At 46.6% G+C, this 24549-nt stretch overlaps 1 protein-coding gene across 1 annotated transcript in view; it reads left to right on the top strand.

Moving 5' to 3' along the window:
* The window catches only part of kcnh1a (potassium voltage-gated channel, subfamily H (eag-related), member 1a), a 95342-nt gene that overhangs the window by 48828 nt on the left and 21965 nt on the right, over positions 1-24549 (top strand). The window contains exons 9-10 of the mRNA XM_061228076.1: positions 1326-1578; positions 11337-11533. Of these exons, the coding sequence (XP_061084060.1) occupies positions 1326-1578; positions 11337-11533 (450 nt within the window). The remainder of the gene's footprint in view (positions 1-1325; positions 1579-11336; positions 11534-24549) is intronic.

Here is a 24549-nt window from a genome sequence, read left to right on the forward strand (position 1 = left end):
GGATGTATCTTGCTCTTGCATTGAAAAACATGTTTACTCGAAAGGACTGATCTTATACAGATGGTAAAACCTTAAGTATAACTCAGTAATGTAATATGGTCTCATAAGCTATCTGCGCGCACAGCTGTAATTGGAAGTTTAATGTGTGAAAAGAAAATTATACAGATGGCCCATGTCTTAAAGATTTATCTCTTTCAGGCATTAGTCTTAAATCATTCTGTCGGAATTCCACTGAACATTGAATGGCCTTAAATATGCTGTATATTGGTTAAGCAACATGCTGTCTCTGTATTACCAGGGTAACGTGGCTTCTGGGGTGTGTGCTTTTTGGTCAAAGCTTGCCGATTCAACGTCTGTTCTGAATCTCCCCCGTCTTTGCTGAAAGACTTTGAGCCAAGTTTGCCCATAGCCAAGTGGTACAATAATACAAAACTCCCAGAACATGCAGTCCAACATGTCCACATGATTCCAAAATGTGTCCCCTGTTCTGAGACGATTAGGAAGGACTTTTGGAGTAGGGTAACATGCTGTGAGGTGTGCTTCCCACAGCTGCGTAAGAAAGCTTTAAGCTGAGCCGGGTGCTGTCTGAAGCGTGTGTAACGTGTGCAGTCTAACACGCGTGTGCAGCGTTGGAAAGCTCTAAGTTAAGCAGGGTGCGTGTGACGTGTGCTTTAAGCTCGGCCCTGTGGGTGCTCCTGCTGTGGGCAGCGCTTCCTCGGGGCTGAATATGAAGTATGAAATATTGAAATGATGACTGCAGCCGAGTGAGACAGGAATAGCAGCTTGCGGAAGGTTTTTCCGGACGGGAGTGTGAGATCCCATCAGGAGCCCCTCTTCGCACTGGCTGAGCAGGAGTCCCTCTGGTGTAACCGCAAAGGGAAAACACGGCAAAGGCAGGCCCGTCCGAACTACAGAAAGAGGGAGGGAGGGAGAGAGAGAGAGAGTGAGAGACAGACAACAGAGAGAGGGAGAGAGAGCGAGAGACAGACAGAGAGGGAGGGGGGAGAGAGAGAGAGAGAGAGAGAGAGAGACAGACAGACAGAAAACCAGAGTGAGACTGACAGAGAGAGACAGACAGACAGAGACACAAAGAGAGATACAGAGAGAGTGAGTGACAGACAAGAGAAACAGAATGAGACAGAGACACAAAGAGAGATACAGAGAGAGAGAGACAAAAAGAGATACAAAGACAGAGACAGAGAGAGAGAGAGAGAGAGAGAGCACCTGGCCATTCCCTCAGGGGATTCACCTCCCTCCGCAGCTATGGCTCAGACAGCCCGGCCGTTCCTCCAGATGACTGACCTCCCTCCTCTCCTGTCCCTCAGGTCCTGCAGATCTGTCCTAAGGACATGCGGGCGGATATCTGTGTGCACCTGAACAGGAAGGTGTTCAAGGAGCACCCCGCCTTCAGGCTGGCCAGCGACGGCTGCCTCCGCGCGCTGGCCATGGAGTTCCAGACCATCCACTGCGCACCTGGCGACCTCATTTACCACGCGGGCGAAAGCGTGGACAGCCTCTGCTTCGTGGTGTCGGGGTCCTTGGAGGTGATCCAGGACGATGAGGTGGTGGCCATTTTGGGTGAGTCAGGCCAGGGGAGGAGAGTCCGGGGTTAACTGGGGTTAGTAGAGATGACCATTACACAGCTGGATTGTTTAGGTTTGTCCAACAAGTGATCTGGTGCCCTTCTTCCTTAGATGCTCTGAGCCATGATCCATATGGAAACATCAGCCAACTACACAAATAAATTATTTATGTCTAGTACTCCTTTTATCCCTTTGAAGTGGGATACGTTTTTTTTGGAATGTTTTTTCAAAATTCTAATTCCGTCTTTTAGAACTCCATTGATTTCAGTTAACAGAAGGGATTATAACATCAGCATATTTGTGATTTCACACCTTAAATGGTTGATTATCGGGCATGAAACTTTGTGAAAGGTCATTGGTATATACTTTTGATGGATTTTGGGGTCTGTAGTTGTGGAGCACCCCTCCCAACATTTTGTTGTGATTAATGTAATGTAATTAAGCGTAGATGACACGTGAAGAATGTGCAGGAAAGGTACCCACAGTGAGCACTTTATTAGGTATTTATTCAACTTATTTTTTACACTTATTGGTCTTCTGCTGCTGTAGCCTATCCACTTAAGAGGTTTGACGCATTTGTTCTGAGATGCCCTTCTGCATACCGCTATTGTAATGTGCAGTTATTTGCATTATGTTCACCTTCCTGTCAGCTTTGACCAGTCTGGCCCTTCTTGATTAACAACGTGTTTCTGCCCACAGAACTGCTGCTCACTCGTTTTTTGTTCACTCTAATGTTCTGTTAATAACTTTCTAGTCACATATTGTAATCTAACACCTTAAAGGGGTAAATTCCCTGCAGATTGACTACATGCTGTAGTTTAGGAGGATAAGCTGGCTATGTTGTGATTTGGAAGCTACTTCTGTTAATCATTAGAAACTTAACACAATGAGAATCTGCAAGTAAATTATATGATCAACCATTTGAGGTGAATGATTTGAACAGTCAGTTGAGTTTCCTTCATCTTACATATTCCGAGTGATTGATATTAGCAAAACTAGACTGAGCCCAATAAAAATCTCAGTGAATATTTACAATTCAATTTCTGTCTATGAACTACCGTGTCAGAGGAAATGGGAATTTTTCTCTTAGTATGCTAGCTTTGATGCGTCTGCAATTTACTAACATGAATATGGATTTTGACACTAATGTGACACCAGAAAGAGCATTTACTCATGAAGCCAAAAGTGAATTTGCTTAAATTGCTCCCTTGAAAACTGCTTTAGTGTCAAAATTGAATTAAATATATTCAAAGGAAATTGACTATTGGTTCAGGGATTGTTTTTTTAAAACGCATTAAAAATAAATTATAACGCTGTGGTTATTCTCTTGAGCAGTAGTGTGTGTGCATGTGTGTTAGGTTGATTCAGGTTATAGAGCATAAAATATTGAACATACATTACTGAGTACCGACATATTGAGCTATCTTCGCGTATCCTTTTTCCTTTAATTATAACATAGCATTTGTATAGTGGAATTACAAGCAAACTGAATATACCCTGAGGTGTTCAAACCCAGACGCAGATTGAAAAAGAATGGATGCTGAATCTTATTTTTGCTGCAGTAAGGCTTATTCTAAGCAGCCTCAGCCATAGTTAGGACATCATTAGACGTTTCAATCCTTCAGTACATGCTATCTGAACCTTCATTACGACAGAGCTTGGAAGTGAGTTTAGTTTGCTTGCCTCGGCATAAATAAAGGCAAAAAAAAAATCACTCTGGGACCATGGTCTCATATGCTCATTTTTGGAGCTCTAATTTGCAGCCGTGAAAAGGCCGTTTGTTGTTTGATTAGCTGAATTGTTCCATTGTTTCCCTGCTCACAGCCTCACAACCACGAAAAAAGAATACATGTCATACGGTCCTTGTTAGGAAATGTGCTCCTGTTCTTTAGGGGTGAAAAATGCCAACGTGGTGTATGTTTTGCATATTCAAAGACTGTTCTGCCTGTGAGTCACCATCTGTTTTCACGTTCTTCTGCTCAGAAGTCACTCAGAGCTGCGTCTAAGGACAGCTTTTGGAGGGAAGCTCAGAGCTGGGACAAAGAAAATGCATTCTGAGAGAAAGAGCATGGGCTTTTCAGGAAGGGAAACCAAGTCTATATCCGCGTATGTCAGCTCCAAGGCGAGCGTTTTCAGAACCCACGTCCTCTCTCGTTAATTAGATTTGAGATTCTTTTGTTCATCTATGCCGTGCCTCTGCGTTACAAGATGTGGCCACTTTTTCTGGGCAGATTTGGACGCTGATAACGTGCAACGTGTGGCTCGGACCTGCAGGGTTACCATGGCGACGGCGACCGATTGCCCGGGCGGTTGCGATGCACGGCGGTGCAGTGTCAGCAACGGCGCATCGGTTGGAGTGTTCGATGTTACTATGGTTACACCCCACAAAGTTCTGAAGGAGTCGTTGCAGAAGGTGTAAGGCTGAGAAGGAAAAAACGCCTTTATTTTGCCAGTCCCGAAATGTGACAGCAATAAAAGAAGGGTACAAGTGGAAGCACTGAGGGCAAGGAAGTGGTTAAGAGTGTTTCGAATGAGGCCTTTCTTTTGCAGCATAAGCCCTGATAAGCCTCTCAAGAATCCTGAGATACAGTCGCGCCTTTGGCGGAAAAGGGCTGTCCCAGTGCAATAGCTCTGAAGATAAAGGATGATCCTATCACGAATGAGGAGTCGGGGTCGGCCATCACCACGGCGATTACAGCGGAAAGTGAATTCAGACTGGAGCGGGGGCCCCGTTGAATCAAAGACCTTTTAGTTTTTTTTTTTTCCACTGAGCACTAATTGGAGAAACTGTGATTTTGGAAGGCACTGCATTACAGGACTGAAATTTAACAGTCCGGCCTTTCTGTGTCCCTGCTCTCGGTCCGGGGTGAACCCTCGACCGCGTAACGCGGATAAATGCATTTTTCTACACTGAACTGCGGCCTTACGTGTCGCCTGAGAGCGGGAAATGGCTGCCACGTCATGGAGAAAGGTCACAGAGCAGAATGGCCTCTCCCGGTTATTTGTGGGGAACAGTTTGCATCCAAACGCACTACTGCAGAGGTTCATTAACAGTAAATCACCCTTGACTTTATTGACTGGCATTCTGCATGTAAATGAGATCATGGCTGGGAGGGAAGAAAAAAAAAAGAAGAAGAAGAAAGATCTTCTGTAAAGGTTACTCGCCTGCACAGAGCGAAGAGGGCCCTGACTAGAGCTTGAGTTTCAGAGAAAGGCCACAGGGGTTTCTGAATTCCCGTTATTGTGGTTCTCGCAGCGAGTTTTTGGTTCGCCTCAGGGCTGGGCCACCGCACGGCATCGTCTGGGGGATATACCGCATGTGTCGATGTAAATTGACTGAGATGTCTGTGGCCCAAAGCCACGCTTTCAGAAGCAGACCTTGTGAAACCTCGTGTGTGTTCAGGAACCGTCACACAGAAAAGGCCAAATAACACGCACCACCGCACTCAAAGGGAGACATCGCCACCGGATGTCCGCTAAGACTTGTAACGGACTCCTCCCCCCAACTCTCACCCTACCCCCTGCCTCCCTACACCCCCCTTCTGTGTTCATTTTATTTTGCACTGCAATTGTTATTGTGGCTACTGGTTTTGCTGTCATTGCTATTGATCATTCGTAATTTAAAAAAAATTGTATCAGGGAATATAGACTTGTAAGAGCCCTACGAGTTCTCTGGTGTGTTATAGAGAGCGGTCCGATCATACCTAATGGCATGTTCCGGATGCAGGCGTCTTTCAGCAGGTCTGCGATTATGTGCTGTGAGTTTTGCGAGCCCTGCGGGAGAAGCCGTGACTCTGGAGAAGGCCGTATCGCCGTTCCGCGTGTGTCTGCGAGCAATGAGGGGCTAGCAGGCAGGGGGGACGCAGGGGGGCGCAGGGGGGACGCAGGTGTGGAGGGTCCACGCGGTGACGGCGCTGCGTGAGTCAGCACTCAGTTGTACACGGGGATAGAGTGTGCGGAATCGCAAGCCGTGCTTTCAGAACGGGGTCTTTTAATATGAAATACGAGTGCGAGTAGTCGACTGAAAATGTATCAGCTGACACGTTACTGCTTTCTCAGTAGAAGTGGAATCAAGTGTCTTAGGACTGGCCGAAAACAAAAGCCAACACCCACACTTTTTGGATAAGACTGGACCCCCCTGTTTGAGCCTGGTTCAGTTCAAACAATCATCGGGTAGTCATTGACATTTGCTGAAGTGTGCACTATAATGTCTGCCAATTCATCTGGTCACATCTTGAGTGTCGAGAGCTAAATACAAGATGGACCCACTCTGCTGGAAAAAACAGATCAAGCGAGGTTTTGAAACAGCTGGTAACTGGTTGACCAGTTGAGACGGCTCCATACTCAACATGGTTTGACCAGCTTAAGCTAGATTTTGAAACAGCTTATAGCTGGTTGACCAGCTCTGTTTTGAAACAGCTGGTAGCTGGTAATTGTGAGCTGGTCATAGCTGGATTTTACACCTGGGCTCTTATCTAATCAGGATCCGAAAGTCATTTCATTAGTGGACCATTTGGACTGGGCCGCTTTTACTCATTAATATAGCAAAAGAAATTTACGTTAAGCACTTATCTACTGGAACAATCAAATCCATCTTGGATTGAGATCCCTGATGTAGACTGTCACTGGCTTGCGTGTGAGCGAATTGGACCTTCAGGTGACCCAGCACTGACAACAACATTTCAATCAGCAATAAATGAAAGGATCCTAATCAGCATCGACAAAATCATTTCAGCCAGTGCAGGAAAAGTGCTCAGCAAAGCTTTAAATAGCCGAAACAGCAAACAGGAAATGCTGAGAACAAAAATAATTATATATCCAACTTCCAGTTTCATCTCATCTGCATGCTCATTAAAACAGCCCTGCCTTGCAGAACTGCACACTTGCCAACCTGAGTGTAAACTAGGTTCCTATAGATCCTTTGTATCGCTCCTTGAATGTTGTGTTTTCCCAAGTTAAATCAGGAATGCGGTTGGCTGCAGTAATGAGGCTGCAGTTTCCCCTGTAACTCATGAAAATATTTTGCCAGTTTTGACAGTTGTAGCTGCTGGTAGCGCTTCCAAATGGAACTGGAGGAATAGCCTGTTTGTGGAATGAATACCAGCCCGCTTTCATCACGCAGAACCCAGCATCTCCGCGAAGCTTAGATCCTGTCCCTGATTTCCATTCCAAGAGACGTTAAATTGCCCCTGCCTCTTCTGCGAGAACCCGTCCTGTAGATCAAACTACAGGTTTAATTGCGTGTGAGTCCCTTGTCATGTTTGTCCAGTGAAATGCACTGAAGTGCACATTTTTATCGGGGATATGAGCCTTTGATTGTGTTCAGAGGAATGCGTGCGCTTGCTCTCTCTGAGGAGCTCCTGTGCGGCTGACAAACGATGGCGTTTCCGGCGATCGTCGTTTTGGCAGATTCGCCGCCGTCTGTGTCGTACCTTAATGGGGGACAGATGCCATCTTCAGCAGGGAGATCGACACTCTGAGACAGATTCTCCTCCGCGGGTCTTCTCAGTTTCTTTGATTTGTGTGTGTGTTTGCCTAGATGTGTTCCGGAAAGATCTTCAGTCAAACGGCCGCGATACGCTCTTTCATTGGAGAAACGCTACGGCCCGATTCCCAGAAAAAGCTCTGTTCCTCTGTCAGTCAAAAAGGGGACAGGCACACCCTGTTCCTTTCGGGAATCCTTTCATTAACGAAGCAGGGTAGTAGCAAGAAACCTGGAGACACGTTAAATAACAGAACTGTGATCTTAATTGATGCGTTAAACGGGGTGCAGGCAAGACATGTTTTTTGCAGCTATCAATGGCATAACCTTTAGGCACTGTGATTTTCCAGTGCCAGCGTAAAAACATTTCCCCTGCTCCTTGAGCGAATGTTGCACATCTCTATCGAGGAGAGGAGTGCAGCACACACTCGGAAGTTAAATTAAAATTCAGAACCAAAATTTGTTGCCATGGTGGGTATCAAAGCAGAATACTCATAACAGTCTCTGGTGCACCCCTCCCGTTTTATTCAAATATAGTCAGAGTGTTACATGTACATTTCTGCTCACCGGTGAATCAAAAACTTAATGGATATTCAGACTTCAGTAAGCATCCAGTAAGCATTCTTCAAAATCTCAGTTTGAGCATTTCATTTAGAGAACGCTCAGTTCTACCAGAGTACTGTACTCTCTGTTCAGCTGCAGAGTGATATCTGGAGTTTGATTATCTTGGATTGTGGGTACTATTTCAGCTTTCTTTATTGCTGAATTAAAATAATAATAATGGGTGAAAATGCATGATGTGGACTGTTAGGTGGTTGACTCTTGTAATCCACAATAACCTCTCCTTGTGGCATGGGGTACACATAAGGATGCTCTCCTTAATAATAATAATAATAATAATAATAATAATACTATTATTATTACTAATAATAATCATAATCACAATAATAATAAGGGTTATTTGAGGTGGGCCCCATTATTATAAAAGAAAGGGACAATATATATTCATAAAATGCAGCTGAATTATGAGTCAAAACCACTCTTAATGACTCTCGCCATTGTTCCAGTGGCCCCTCTCCATGCGCTCCGAGCTGCACTTGAGACCCTGACTGCTGGGATCAAAGCAAAGGGTGAGGGTGTGGAGTGGAGGGGTCCAGAGTCGACAAGCCCCTCAACATCACGCAGCATCGATCCATCATGCTGCTACCCCACAGGAGGGCGAGGGGCCCTCTGAGCGCCCCCAACTGTCTGAGCGCCCCCAACTTAGCCGCTGTCCTGTCCGTCTGATCCGTGTAACTGACCCAGTGCCCTGCTGTAACTGCTGTCCTCTCTGTGTGTAACTGACCCAGTCCCCTGATCTAACTGCTTTCCTCTCTGTCTGTGTGTAACTGACCCAGTCCCCTGCTCTAACTGCTGTCCTCTCCGTCTGTAACTGACTCAGTGCCCTGCTCTAACTGCTGTCCTCTCTGTCTGTAACTGACCCAGTCCCCTGCTCTAACTGCTGTCCTCTCCGTTTGTAACTGACTCAGTCCCCTGCTCTAACTGCTGTCCTCTCCGTCTGTAACTGACCCAGTCCCCTGCTCTAACTGCTGTCCTCTGTCTGTAACTGACCCAGTGCCCTGCTCTAACTGCTGTCCTCTCCGTCTGTAACTGACCCAGTGCCCTGCTCTGACTGCTGTCCTCTCTGTCTGTAACTGACCCAGTCCCCTGCTCTAACTGCTGTCCTCTCTGAGCGTGGCAGTTACGCAATAGCGCCAGTTCTGCGCTATTGGAGGTCCGAGGCAAATGTTCTTTGGAGACCCCCACTTGAGTTATATCCTACACAGGCACGGGGGGGGGTTGTGATTGCAGAATTGGGGGGTAGGGGGTGAGGCCCTAGATTATGTCTGTCATCTCTGCCTAGAGGAGACTCTGTGCCTGTCTGCGTGAGCGTAGCCGAGGTGCTGTCCCTGCAGAGGACAGATAACAGACAGCAAGCTGCTGCCAGGGAAATGACACCAGTGGCCAAACGGGCACGGTGGCCAGGCCAGATAAGGAGAGGTCTTGAGGATAGAGGTTTTTTTAAATGGCTTCAGGACATGGCCGCTTCAAAATTCACATCGCTGACCAAAGTTTTTACGCATTTCTTTTTTTGGAATGGCTAATGTTTTCAAACGCGTTTGTGCACTTTTCAGCTGAGAGCTTCACTTGAGCCCTCTGTATTTTGTCTCCTGCGCACCCACATCTTTGCGAGATAACAGCTATGGTCTCATGTGACTGCAGTTTAGAAATACTGCATCCAGTGATGAGCAAATGTGGACTATTTCTTTTTGGCGACTCAGCTAATGTATGCAGTGCTAAGACATGTTTTTATTATTATTATTTTTTTAATGTCCTAATTCTGTTCACTCAATTAAATTATTAAAACACTACAAAACAGATTCAGCCAACTAATACAGTAGAGGACGATACCAGCATGGGCTAATCTGCCTTTTCATCAACAATCCTGGCTTAATTAATAGAAAGCCTGTGGAGGCTGGAGGACTCTGCCAGCATTAAGGAAATCACCCAGATCAAATTATTAACCATAGAAATAATGACAATTGTGAATGCGTTCTGCTACTTCCAAATCTTGGATGTTTTTTGTTTTCACGCCATTCTCTGCAAACTCTAGAGACTATTGTGCATGAAAATCCCAGGAGATCAGCAGTTTCTGAGATACTCAAACCACCCTGGCCAACAATCATTCCATGGTCAAAGTCACTTAGAGCACATCTTTTCCCCATTCTGATGGTTGATGTGAACATTAACTGAAGCTCTTGACCTGTATCTGCATTACTGTATGCTGCTACCACAGAATTGGCTGATTAAATAATCACATGAAGTAGGTGTATAGGCTGATAGTGCTCAGTGAGTATATGTATGCCAAAATATATTTTTGTTGCATAATTCATGATTTCTTCCAGCTAAAATAATGAAATAATTTCCCTGATTAAAAGGAAGAGTGGCTCTTATTGATCTCTGGGCCGATATTAAACGCTTTGGTAATTCACAGTGTTTATATTCATAACCCCAGTGCCTGTTCCCTGAAAGCAGGGACAAGATGGTGCTCGTTAATACGTTTTTTCATCAAGCTTTCGATTACCTGTGCAAACTGATGAAAAGTGCATTCAGACGCGCCTCGAGTGCGACTTGTCATGTCTGGCCTCGTTCTCCGCTTCATTAGCTCAATGCGTTTTTTAAAATATGAGGCTTCAGCACCGTATCGTTAAGTGCAGGAATTTTAATATAATCCTTGATGGCTCGCAGCATATCCGCATTGACAGCGCCCTAATAAAAATGCATCCTTCCATTTTTCTATTATTTCGGCGAGATACGACTGTGCTGGATATTTTTATTCCAATTATTGTCAAAGTGTACGGGCCAAACGGCACTCTGCAGCTGTGTGACGGATCTCTTGTCCGTCTGAAATGCAGCTGCGGGTTTTATTTAATATGATGGATTCGATAATATCTGCTGTTTGAACTCTTCAGTGCTATTGTCATCTGTCAGGATTTCCATATCAAAACAGCCTGGCTAAACCTTTCCTTTATTAATTTAATGGAAATCATATAATACATGAAAACACAAATATCAGACCAAACACCCACAGAGGAGATGCTGTTCCTTTGGAAAGACTCCTTTTGATAAGCAGGTTTCTATGGGTAGAAGCATTAGTTTAAACCAAAGACTGCCAATCTTTCGAGAATCTGGAATGGTTGATTGTTTTCATGAAAAAAATCTTGCAATCTGATTGGTTATAATATGTTTTAGCCAACATGATGGCATAGGTCAGGCTGGTTTGAACAGACACATTCAGTTGGAGTCCCCTGCATAAGTTCATTTTACTTAATGGTAAACCTTTATCAAACATTGAAGTACCAACCTGATCAGGTACATAGTACTATAAGGCTAAGACGAATCTGGTCAGGCTCATAATAGCACTATAAGACTAAGGGAAATCTGGTCAGGCTCATAATACTACTATAAGACTCAGGGAAATATGGTCAGGCTCAAAGTACTATAAGGCTATGAGTAATTTGGTCAGGCTCAGAGTACTATAAGGCTATGAGTGAACTGGTCAGGCTCATAGTACTATAAGGCTATGAGTGAACTGGTCAGGCTCATAGTGCTGTATGATCCTGAAGTGTGAGGCTACAGTCACAGTAATATGATTCTGGTGACCTATTGATTTTGTTCCCAACTCTCACAAGTTGAAATGGTCAAGCGGGAAATTGTTCTTCCCCTCGCAGGAAAGGGGGACGTGTTCGGAGACGTGTTCTGGAAGGAGGTGACCCTGGCCCAGGCCTGTGCCAACGTCCGGGCGCTGACCTACTGCGACCTCCACGTCATCAAGCGAGACGCCCTGCAGAAGGTTCTGGAGTTCTACACCGCCTTCTCCAACCACTTCTCCCGCAACCTCCTGCTCACCTACAACCTGAGGAAGAGGGTGAGTACATGTTCTCTCCTGTCTTTGGCCACATCTGACCGCTCTGCAACCCCTCCTGACTGCTCCGCAACCCCCCTATGACCGTTCCGCAACCCCCCTGACCGTTCCACAACCCCCATGACTGTTCCACAACCCCCATGACTGTTCTGCAACCCTCGGGCAACTGGCTCGCCCCGCAGCATGGGCACTGCTCCCAGTCACAATGCTCATCTTCTCTGCACTCTCAGAAGAAAGGGTTCCCAAAGGTTCACCTGTATATCCATGAAGGAATCCTATCTAGTTCAAGGGTTCTTTGGCTGGAAAAGGTTCATGGTACCATACAGGGTTCCACAAAGAACCAAAAGAGGTTATCCAATGAAAGCCCAAGAACTTATCTTCTGAGGGCTTGATATGGGTGTAGTCTGTATGGATTTTTAATTTGTTCTTTGGTGCTTGGTTTGGAGCATTAGTCTGTTCTGCATCTTTGCTCAGTGCTCTGGGAATACTGTTGGTCATGTTTGCCACGATTGGTCACATTAATCAGGTGACTGAGCTTATAATTTTCTATATTGCAAGGCATTCTGGGTAAGGAGGATGGTAATGATGGGCAAGTCATTCTGCTAAAATAACTATAATATAATGTAATATAAAACCCCACTGGGACAAATATTGGGTCAAACAGTAAGTATTGAGAAATACTTTGACCATTTAGTGAGCACTAAAATTCTGGATAAGTTGAGAAGATTTCAAAATAAATTTCACCATGATTTTGTCATGCTCTGTGCAAGATTCTCGGGGACCGGCAGGAGTGTTTGGAGATTTTACTGGCAGCTGAAGGATTAATGGTTTTCAGAAACATACCTGACCAGTGAAAGGGCTTGTGGGTCTGCAGATGAGTGCAGGTAAAGCTACAGTATCTCAGGTATGCCGTGTCTTCCCACCTGCGGGTAAACTTTGGGTGCAGAAAATTATTTGAAAATGAGTTGTGTATGTTCAGTCCCTGTATCCCTGTGTCCCTGCCATGAAGTGTAGGTTACGCTTAGTTTCCCATGGTGAATAACTGGACTCAGGCTCTCTCTCTCTCTCTCTCTCTATCTGTGAGTTTGAACCTTTTCCTCCCTGCAAAATGGGGAAAAGGGCAACAGGTCACATGATTGTGGCAGGGGTGCATTGTGGGAATGCTCAAGACGGGCTCTTCGGGAGCGAGAGGGCGTGACCGATCAGGCAGCACTGGAAGGTTCCGGAAGGTGCTGAGCCTGTAGATGTGAAGGCGGGCATATTATTCCGTCCACTCATCAAACGCGGGCGTGGAGGATTGCACAGCCTGGGGAGAAGGCAGTCCTATGCGGGCCACGGTCAGACAGTGAAGGATGGAGGCAATAAACCGGCTTCCCCATCAGGTGGAGTCTGGGCCCCATTTATTCAGCAGGATATCCCGTTAGTGCTGCTACGGGCATTGCTCGTTCCGGAGACCCTCTGCCTTTCTACACAAACACAGCTCGATACAGCCTCTCTTTACAGCATCTAACTTTCTCCTCTCCTTACATTGGTTTCCCAATGTTATTTGAAATCCAATATCTACTTATTTTAGATATTTTTTCATTCTATTTATTATATTATGGTGCATGTGCTCAAATGGTCATAATTACAAATGACACATTTCCATTGCTACCTTTTAGAGGGTAGGTGTTAAAATCTGACCACAAACACCCTTCATTGAGTTCAGTGCCCTGTGAAATGTGTGAATGGAATGTGTGTGGGATGTTGTGTTGTCTCCTCGTTGGCTTGCTGCCTGGGGAGAAGGTTGTGTGAGGACCAGGGTGTGTAGTTGCTCGATGGCGGCTGTGATAACATGTGCAATCCCCTGCCCTGGAGACGCGGCTGTCAGCCTGTCTGGTGATGTGACAGGCCCCACAGTGAAACGGACACAGTGCTGCTGAGAGACAGCTCTCTCAGACCCTGATTACACACACACCATGACCTGTCTCTGCGCTGCCGACCACACACACACACACACACACACTGAGCCACAGCTATGACCCGTCTGCCCTGCCGACCTCACTCACACACACACACACACACACACACACACACACACACACACACACACCCATCAGGTCTCTATACACAGAAAACCAGAAAATAATTAACTCAGGGTTCTATCTGTATAAACTAACGATGCCTTTGCTTTAGCAACAACAGCTCCTTATTTAATAGCATGCAAGTACCCTTGGGACTGAAGAGTACCCAAGGTGGAGGAAAGTTAACTCACAGTAGTACAGTTTTGGGTGATATGGAGAGGGAGAAGTGTGTACTTTGGCAGAGGTTAGTTTGCGACGGGGGTGAGGGCTCTTTAGCATGGTTTACTTGATGGAATTTTTATACAGCTGGAATTTAGTATGTTTTCGTCTGAGATTAAATAAAAAAAATTATTTTATGCTTCTGCAGAGACACTGTCTCTAAGATGCTTTGGTGAATCAGGAAATTGGAAAAATTAGGTAAGGCAACCAAGCCTGAAGTCCTACAGAATGAAGCAAGCAAGGGTAAAAAAAAAAAAAAAGGCCCTGGAAGGCGTTTCCACTGCCACCTGTCCTCGTGCTGCCTACGTGATTAATGGGTACAGAGAGCACTCTCCTCTGATTGGCTTCCGGTACACCACTCACCGGGTCTTCTCTGCACCACTGGCTGTCTTAATTCTGCTTTGTGGGTGAAAACCTCTCTCTCTCTTTCACACACTCTCACTCTCCTTTCAACTCCTCTCCCTCGCTCTCCTCTATCCACTCTCTCGCTCTCCTCTCTCTCCTCCATCTCCCCCCTCTCCCCCTCTACTCTATCCACTCTCTTGCTGTCTCTCCACTCTCCTCTCTCTCCTCCCTCTCTCTCCTCCCTCTCCTCTATCCACTCTCTTGCGCTCTCCACTCTCCTCTTTCTCTCTCTTTCACACACTCACACTCCTTTCAACTCTCTCTCCTCTCGCTCCACTCTCCTCTCCTTCACTTTCCCTCTCTCCTCGCTCTCTCTCTCTGTGGATAAATCGACTCGACTACCGCAGCCCTGTGTGGAGCTGTGATGTCGGCAGCCCTGCGGAGAGGGTGGGGCAGGGCGGGGGTTTGGCTGCTGGAGCTCAGAGACACTCCTGACATGTCACGCACAGCCACACCTGGGGGCCCGTTTCATTTCAGCGCTGTCAGGTCAGGAAATGAACTGAAACTTCAGCAACGGGAAACTGAGGAAAAATCCTCAATAACACGTGTGTACATTTTCCAATCTGTGAACTGAATTTCAATTCATTTCCTCAAATTGACATGAGAACGGAGTGGAAATGGAATGGACGGGACGCCGGCCCTGATGCCTGTGCCTTATTGTGCCTCGGTGTTGTGCGTTTGGAGAGGCCAGTGAGGACAGTCTGCCTGTCATAATTGACGACCTGCATTCAGAGAGCATAGCGTCTGCTGGAAGGTGACGCTGAAGGTGGCGGTATCGGCATGGTCACCGGTACATTCCACACACGGCGCACAGAGATTTGCCGTTTCCCAGTCAGAGACACGCCTCGATATTATCCGCCTGCGGGCCCTCTCACGGCTCGCTCTACCCCGGCGTTTCCAGACGAGCCGTTTCTAAAACAGTCTCCAGATCCGTGGTCTGAAAGCGAAAGCAAGCGCTGCCACACACAGTGAGGCTCGTGCCCGTTTCTCGCCTCTGGAGCTCGGAGCTCTGAGCTGCCATTTCGGATAGCGTCCCTCCTCTTCCACGCGTGCTGCTGAACTGAATCGTGTAACGGGAACCCCCGCCGGTCTCTCCGTGACGACCCCTCGCTTTCTGCGTGGTGTTGAGCCGCCATCGCACGCTCCTGGGCCTCCCACTCACCCCCGGTTACCAGGCAACAGTCATCTGTCACTCGGGCTTGTTCCTGTGTCAAATGTGTTTGCGGTCTCTACAAGCGATTACACCGAAGAGAGAAGGGCAGCTACCTGGGAGCAGACATGGGAGTGATGTGGGCAGAGCAGGACCACTACAGGAAGGCCTTGACGGGTTTGGCCATCCTGCTTCAGTCTTAGAGCCACAGCCTGTACGGACAGTGGGATTCTGTGAGTTGTCGTGCTGTTAGGGTGTCATAGCGGACAGGTGCGTACTTCAGGGTGCGCACCTTCTGAGGCGTTCCTGTCCAGCGCCCATTAGAGCCAGAATAGAGCCCTAATGGAGTGGGAGTGTAAAGATTCGCCCGGTAACCACACCGTTCACTCTGAATAAAACATGGCGGCTACGAATGGCTGATTTGAGAGGACAGCGGGGGGCTGAGAACAAGGTGCCGGGAACGCTGTCGGACAGAAGAGGGGGCAGACAGAGGCCTCCGCCGTTCAATATTTAAACAGGAAGGAAACATCACAGGCGGACAGACCTTCCGGTCCTTGCGTTTCCCGCTCATGGATTCTCCTTTTAGCCAGTGAAGTTCAGCAAGGGTTTGCATCAGCTGTGCATCTCTTTCTTCTCGGCCTCGTAATTGCTTCCCTGACTGTCCCTGGTCCTAGTCTGGTCCTGGCGTTGACAAATGCCAATAACGGGCTCCAAATGCCAGGGAGGCAGACGGCACGTGGCGAGCTTCCTCCGTCCAATCAGTCTTAGCGAGCCAATAAAGGTGATGCACGGCGTGCTTCCCGGGCCCTCCCCACCGGTGCATTACACCGGGGGCCAGCCCTCTCTCCCGCTTCTCTTAATTGTTTCTCGTAACCCGGGGGTGATATACGGTTACGAGCCCTCGTATCATCACAGCACTACCGCATAAAACAAACCCCTCTTAACCTTTTAATGCCCGCAGAATCGACCCCTGTGCAGCAGGCGAAGGAGTGAGATCATAGTGGAACGTTCTAGACTGATCACTACTGGTGACTGAAATGGAGTTCTAGAACACTGGCTTAGAATGTTTCAAAAAAACAAAAACAAAAAAAAAACACTCTTGTGTTTAGATGCATCTATTGGATGTACTTACAAATTGTTTTGAATAAAATCTTGTCATTTGAGTTCATCGGCTTTTTCCCCCCAAGGTTTTCCACTCATTCTAGGGGAAAAAACGGACATGGTAAAATTTTGCCACCTTTTGCCAACAGCTACAAACCTGTGGAAGTATTGTTTGTGGTAAACTATGATAAATTCATAATGAGTTAGTCACATATTAGCTGCAAGTTTAATGCACACAATTCACATTTGTGCAGCTATGAAACTGCAGGCCTCCCCTCTCTGAGAGAGGCACTGTCCCGATTCTCAGGAAGCCCTGCAATGGCAACAGAGAGGGCTCGGTTTGTGCCTGATACACTTCACGCAATATTGAATCAGGGACAGTGTTGACATCATTTCTGGCAATCAGGTCGACTGCAGTGAAGAATGTGGGCATGACAGATCAATCAATCAAGACTCATAACATATAAGGAAGATAAACAAGGCTCATAACAACTTTCTTCCTGACATTCCTATCTTAAATTCCATGCTGTAAAATCCAGCTAGAAATTACCAGCTAACAGCAGTTTCGAACATAGCTTGGGATGTTTTCTTCAGCAAATGTGTTTTTAATCTTTCTACCCTACACACCATACAGTAAGCACATTTTAGCAGCCAGTTTTGAAATCTTTACAACTTGTCAGGTTTCTAAGAAGGATTATGCATAATCTGATACTTGGCTTGTCATCATAACAGTCTAGTCTTCCAGTTATAAGTTTCCCCCTCTTGAGGACAGAGCGCTGTGGAATAACACAGAGATATTAATTTTAGTCCAGCCTTCAGCTGGGGCTTAATAACCGATTGCGTAATACATTACTAAACTTTGCATGATGGAACTTGCAGTCCTTAATTACACAAGCTAAATGATTTTGCATGGATGGGCACATTGTGAAGCCCAGAGCTGACTGTAGTCCCATAAGTAATCCCGCTGGCAGCGGACAGAATCGCGCAGGACAGGCAGACTGCGACACGCGCAGTTCGACACAGATCTGTCAGCTTCGCAAAATCTGTGAAAAGGCATTTCTTGATTTGGAATTGTGTTCTTCAGCTACATTAAACATCCCTCTCCCCACTCACACACACACACACACACACTGTCTCTCTCACACACACACGCACGCATGCACACCCACATACGTTCACACCTCGTTAACTTTAAAACTTCTCTCTCCCCCCCATCCCTGTCACTGAATCCTACATAGAGAGTTTTTGGGCTTAGCAGACCCTCTAAGTCTTGTAGCCACACAGATGGTGTGTGTAATGAGCTCGGCACTGGAAGCTGGAACTACACTGTGTTTTAGTTTTACCGAATTCCAGTTCCAATTCAAGTGTCCTTTACTGGGCTGGTACCCCCCCTCCCCCGCCTCATGTTTCCAACCAGTTACCGTTTCTGGGAACATACGCGAATCCTACGGAATTCACACACAGCATTAATTAATCAAGGTAAAAAAAAAATGAACAAAGAAAAAAAAAACACAGTGGTCATGTGAAGGTTGGCTCTGAGATGCATTTCCATATTTACCACATAATAAACATCAGGGATGAAATATGGGCTCCATGATGCAACCTGCCCTGTTGTTTCAGGGCTTTATATCATCTAAAGCACTCCTCAGGTAGCCGTATGATAATTTCCTCCCACTGCAGCGTTGCAGCGTATTATTGTTCATTAGCCGAGCAGGCACGCTTATCTTCAGGGAATTATGTCTGAAATACTCTCCACATACCCAGCTTAATATTTACCATGTCAATGCGGGTTAAGTGCATTTTCTAAGGGCCGAACCAACAGCAGGATCCTACCCATAACTCATGCCTGCTCCGTGACGCCCGCAGGCTGAGTTCACGGCACGCACTTGTGAATTATAGCTGGTCCTGCACACACAGGCATATAGCTAGCCTATCAAGTTTGGAGCAGACAGATCCAGAATATTAAAGCGGCAATTAATTGGCTTTAGCTGCTGCTTTAAGTGCGTAAGCCGGTCCGCAGAGTCCAGCGGCCGTCCGCAAAGTCGGTCTTCTCCCTCAAGGTTAATGCTTTGTTGGGTAAAATCCGCGGTAAGCCTATTTACAGTAAATCAGCTCAGGACACTCAGAAGCCTTATTAGCGCCGCTGTTTGGCCAGCGTTTTAATCCGCTGTGATGTAGATCAGCCAGGCTCAGCCGTTCCGCCCCCCCCCTCCCCTCCCGGTCTTGCTTTGATTTGCTCTCAGGCTGGCTCCCCACAGCAGTCATCTGGGCTCATTTAACCCTTCTGATGAGGAGGCTGTTTGGAACGCTGGAAGGTGTTTTAGAACTCCATCGGTTTTTCAATTATCAGTAGCGATTGTTAGATCAGCATTGGAATGTTCAGTTAAGAACATTCTAATCACCTTAAAGCTGGCCAATACTGTACCTAGAGATCTACCACCCTGTATGTTCTCATTTCAACCTTAATTTGGCACACCTGACTCTACTAATGAACAGCCCACCTCGATCTCTAGCTGTTGAGGGAGGTCTGATTAGTTAAGGTTGGATTGTAAACCTACAAGGCAGTAGATCTCCAGGAACACGGTTGGGCAGCCCTGTCTTAAACTGTTAATGAGGTAGAAGGTAGACTGGGGGGGGGAGTTCACAGCTGGATGTCATGGAAACAGGTTTGACCTGTCCAAGAGCTCTGTCCAGAGCTCTGTCCACAGCACCCACTGGCTAATTACAGTTTTCACATGATTTCCCCTCGATATACAAAGCAAAATACGAACAACTTTAAGACATGTTTCCAAGGAACTATGCCGAGACATTCCTTCATCCCCTCTCCCCCCAGCATGAAAGCTGACAGTTTAGGGGAGGCGGAGTGGATTTTCACAGTGATGGGAGCCCCTATGAGTTAGTACGACGGGTCTGTGCTGTCAGGGGCTACGATGTTGTCGTATGATGAATCGGGAGTGAGGTAGTGAGTGAGGGAGGGGCGAGTTTAACGCCAACCTCGAGTGTGAGTTTATTCAGCCGTTTATCCGTAACGTAAACACGTCTATGGCGGGGGGTAAGGTATGGCGGGGGCTGTAAATCAGCTGCAGGGTTCGGCAGTGTGAAAGCGGAAGCCATGTTGTTAATCACAGTCATGTATGAGCACATTTAGATAGGGCTGCTGCTGCTGCTGCTATAAACTCCTGCCAGGAAGGTGATGAATGGCCATTTCATGTCAACACAGCCTGCATGATCAAGGGAAGAAATTCCTCAGTTTAATTTGTGTAATGGTTTACACCCTTATTTCCCTTTTAAAGTAGTTGTGTTTTTTCGTGCATTTATGGTAACTTGAAAGGACATACAATTTATGTTGTACCATCTGTCCAAAGTTGGAATCAACTGAATAAAAATAAAATAACATGCAAAGCACCAGGAGTGCTCTCAGTCATAGCAGAACAGGAGATGCCGTAGTTTACCCAGTAACAGAGATAGATAGAGATAGAGATAGAGATAGATATGCAGCCTTCCCGGGTGAAAATTCCAGCTACCAGCTTTAAGATGGAATCTCGTTGGTATGCAGTTGAAGCAGAAGCTGGGTCCATCTGGAATTTGGCGATGGTCTGTTGTCTGCACCAAGCTGGCCCGCCAGCTGGACTTGGTCTGTTAGTATGGTTGCCATCTCAGCCACCTTGTTGCCAGCTTAACCATATCCAAGCCAGCGAGGCACAGCTTATAACCAGACTGGAACCAAGCTGAAATTCTCACCAGGGTTTTTATTTTATTTTTTTAAAATATAGAATATAATATAATATAAATCAAATACTTTCTTCTTCTTACTTAACCATCCCACCCCCTCCTCCCCAAAAAAACAATGTTGCTGCAAAAAGTAACCTGGCTTTTGCTTTTGAAGACGAACAGCTTGGGGCTAGATTGAATCCCCTGTAATTTATGTTATTAAAATGGCCTGCTGTGTCTCTTGTCTTCCCAGCTTGGTATATTTTAAAAGGTTGTCGCTGACACGTAGAACGATCAGTTCATAATTAAAATTCCATGTTACTGTTAAAATGTGGCTATGGGGCAGAGCTGAAGATGAGTTTAGGAAGGGGAGGAGAGGGGCCCTTCTTATAACAATGGCAGGAGCGACAGGTACCCAAAAAGAACAGGCTTTTCTGTTGGCGGTAATTAAGACCTGTGTGTGTGTGTTTGTGTGAGACACCCTTTTCTGAAATTAAGACCTGAACTGCTCATTGGGATGGCGTGCATGTGTGTGTATGTGTGTGTGTGTGTGTGCAAGCTTGTGTGCTTTCCCCTCACCTTGGCTAGCCCACCCCTACAAGTCATGGCAGAGTTACTGCAGATCTGATTAGATAGGCAGGCAGGAATGCACGCTCGCTCACACAAAGGTATTGATATGCAGTAAGCCATGGGTCCTCCACAGCCAGGCAGGCAGAGTTACTGCAGATCTGATTCGGGAGGCAGACAGGTGCACAAACACACACACGCACACACACAGGCGGGTGGAGTTAGTGCAGATCTGATTCGGTAGGCAGGCAGGCACACACGCAGACACATACGCGCGCGCGCTCGATGGTATTGATATGCAGTAAGTTGCTGGGCCGACACAGCCAGGCAGGCTGTGCGTTACTGCAGATCTGATTAGGTAGGCAGGCGGACACACGCACACACGCACACACATGCACGCACGCACACACATACGCACGTGCGCGCGCTCGATGGTATTGATACACAGTAAGCCGCAGGTCCTACACTCCCAGGCAGGAGGAGGTACTGCGTATCTGATTGCACGGAGCAGGCGATAAATCTCCCGCCGCAGGCTGGAGAGGAGGGGCGACAGCACGGGCGTTTAGGAACAGGAGCGGTATTCCTGATCCACGCGACCGAGACGGAGAGCATAAAATTACCACCGCACAGCAAGCGAGATCCCTGGGGCCGCTCCGTGCGGTCTGCTCCTGCTCAGGTCTCATATCTGCCAAGCTGACGATATTATCAATATGATCCATCATGTTGATCCAGGCCACTACACAAAAGGTCAATAGGACTCTATACTCAAAATTGCTGACTATACGGTTGTGGGGAAAATAAGTCGGGACTTGTTTCGATAGATCAAATTTCTGTGAAATAATCACTGTCGTTTGGGTTACGGCTTTCATAATCAATATGGCCATCATTCATAATTTGATGGGAAGTCGATACGAAGACGCATTGAACCAGTGTTAAAATCTACTAAACCATTCTTAACGTCGACATGCATTGATGTATGATGAACACATTTATAGATTAGTTCAGGGGAGGTCCCTCCGATACCACACGTTATGACACCCCTGCTTACACAATAGACAGTTACAGTACAATAACGTGGCAGTTTCTTTTGGTGGGGGGGTTATAATGTGAACGCTGCACATTTTCCAGAAGCCTCCGCGGAACGCCAGCTTCACGGTGATTGATATTGCGTCTCCGTGTGTCCTGGCGCAGCCGATCCCGGCTAGCTAGTCCCAGGCGCGAGAACGTCAGAGGAATATTATTCCTGCGTTTTCTCAGGAAGTGCGACGCTAGCACAAACATCACAAAAAAAGCGCACTGCAACACTTTCATCATTTGACACGCCACCTGACAAAAGCGCACCGGCGGAAAAACAAGTCAAAGGCTCTCAAACCTTACGCTAGCTTGCTGTTCCCATTTGTGCATTCAGTTCATGTTTTTTGGGGACTTTCAGTGAAGCAGGGGAAATAAATCAGGGAGGGCTTCACTGGCATGGCCAGCAGTGTCAGATAATAATACTCAAACCTGCATAAAATTTTAATAATCAATCCAATATAAGCACACCATGCTTTACAAAGAGCAAGAAGGCCCTTCCAGTTAACTCCGCATCTCCCCTCCTGAAGTCACCCTGCCCAAGCCAGGCACCCAGGTCTACAGGAGCATATCGATCTACTCTGCTATAAAATGGAGGATGGAAATAATTTGCATGCATTAAGCTCCCCTAATCCAGCCTAATGCTGAGGGAAAGTGCCTTGCTGCAATTACCCGCTGACTGTACTGGAGAGGAGGGCATTGTGCCGTGATTAGGAGAAAATCTAATGCAGAATAATAATTGTATGAAATATTTATCAGAGAGCTTTTGGTTTCTGAAAGTTCTTAAGAGATCTCAAAAAAGTTTATTGGAAAAGGTTTGGAGAATGCTGGCCTTTTGAGGGATCAGGGGCAGGCGCGGAGGTGAGTTCAGACGAGGTAAAGGGCAGGCAGGAAGGAAGGAAAGGCATTTCTAAAGAAGCAGTAAACCGCGCGATAAAGCGGGCGATGGCTGGAGACCGGAGGGAACAGGGACATCTCAGAAGGTCAGTCAGCGGGCAGGAGCAGCCGTGGACTCTAATGAAAGTGATGGAGGAGAGGTCGCATGCCTGAGAATGATGTCTGTGAACACAGGGAGGGGGGTCACAAGAGCGGTCTGTGGTGGGCTGGAGTAGCCTATCGTTTGTGATCTGTGAAGGGTTAAATGATCGTTCTTACAGTGGAGCTTGGTACAGAGGATGTGCTTGTCTGTGAAACCATTAGTGCTGAAGAACAGCCAATAGCTCCTCTCTCGCGCTCTCTCTCTAGCCAATAGCTTGTCCCTCCATCTCTCTAGCCAATAGTACCTTCTCCCCCTTTCACACTCCAGCCAATAGCTCCTCTTTCTCCCTTTCCCTCTCCAGCCAATAGCTCCTCTCTCTCCCTTTCCCTCTCCAGCCAATAGCTCCTCTCTCTCCCTTTCCCTCTCCAGCCAATGGCTCTCCCTCTCTCTGAAAGGTGTTAAGGCCTACATACTCATGAATGTGACAGAGGACAGGCGTCAATGGTTGGGCACACACTGGGGTATGTTGACAGTGCAGAACGTAATCCCACTCCATCAGTGCTCACCGCCGGCTGACATCAGCAGGGAGGAGAGGGGCGTTTGGGCCTCAGTGCGCTGTATGAATCATTCATCCAATACATAAGCCCTTCCCTTTTAAACACTCTTCCTAACACACTGGGAGCCGAATGTGGGGCATTACTATGTGACTGCATGATGACGTGGATTGAGCAGGGATCCATGAAGTATATAGTGGACTGTTGATGTACCATACACTACCTTTGATGTGAAAGGGACAGTTCACTTTCTGGAGTTTAAAAAATATATGAATATAGTTTCTGTGTCCATTGAAGGATATAGACGTTTCTGATGATTCGGATTTAAAATGGCGGTTTGCAGGGCTTTCTGGGATTTGAAGTCTGAAGCAAGAAACTACACTTCTTACTACACTACAGTACACTACACTTCTTTGGAGTTACACTTCATGTAACTCCAAACATCAGCATGTCAACATTTCCGTGCACTGCACGTCTGAGTGAAAGGGATTTCATACTTATCTGTATCTGCAGTGATCTGTTTCATAGCACAGCCCCTTACTGAAAGGCAATATACACTGGAGCATGCTGAAATAAATACATTATCAAGACTCTGGGAAACTTCACAGTATATGGAAAATAAATGAATGGCTGAGACTTTAAGACAACACAGTACCTATTTTTAAAGCACATTGCTCATTAATTTGAAAAATATTGATCATTGTATCTTCCATAATATCCATATTTACAATATAGTTCAATAGTTTATTGTAAGGGTCACAGAGTGTCCATTGCCTCTCAGGCCGAGCTGAACTCTGTGACTGTACCCCTGCAGGATGACCGGGAATGTGATTGTGATTGGGAAGAGGGGGGACAACTGAGTCTAGACACAGGAATGGAAATCAAATAGAAACGACTGCGCTGATTAAAGACCGGGGAACAGAGGACGACAGGCTTTTAATAGAGCCCCACTGCTCTAATCACCTTTGATTGCAATATTCTGAACCGCCCACAGCTGGGGTTTACAGGAAAAAATATATTATTAACTCCCCAGATGAACAGGGAGGAGGGACCCACAGTCTACTTGTATTCTTGTACTCCTTTTTGAGGTGTTTTTTCCCCCAAGTGAATTTAAATTGAAATAATTAGGAACTGGAGTGCGGAAAGAAAGATGTAAGGAAAGGCTTTTCAGCGAGATCAGCCAGCAGGGTTCAGCCTCT

Source organism: Conger conger, chromosome 18, assembly GCF_963514075.1.
Source record: "Conger conger chromosome 18, fConCon1.1, whole genome shotgun sequence".
NCBI classification, from domain to species: domain Eukaryota; kingdom Metazoa; phylum Chordata; class Actinopteri; order Anguilliformes; family Congridae; genus Conger; species Conger conger.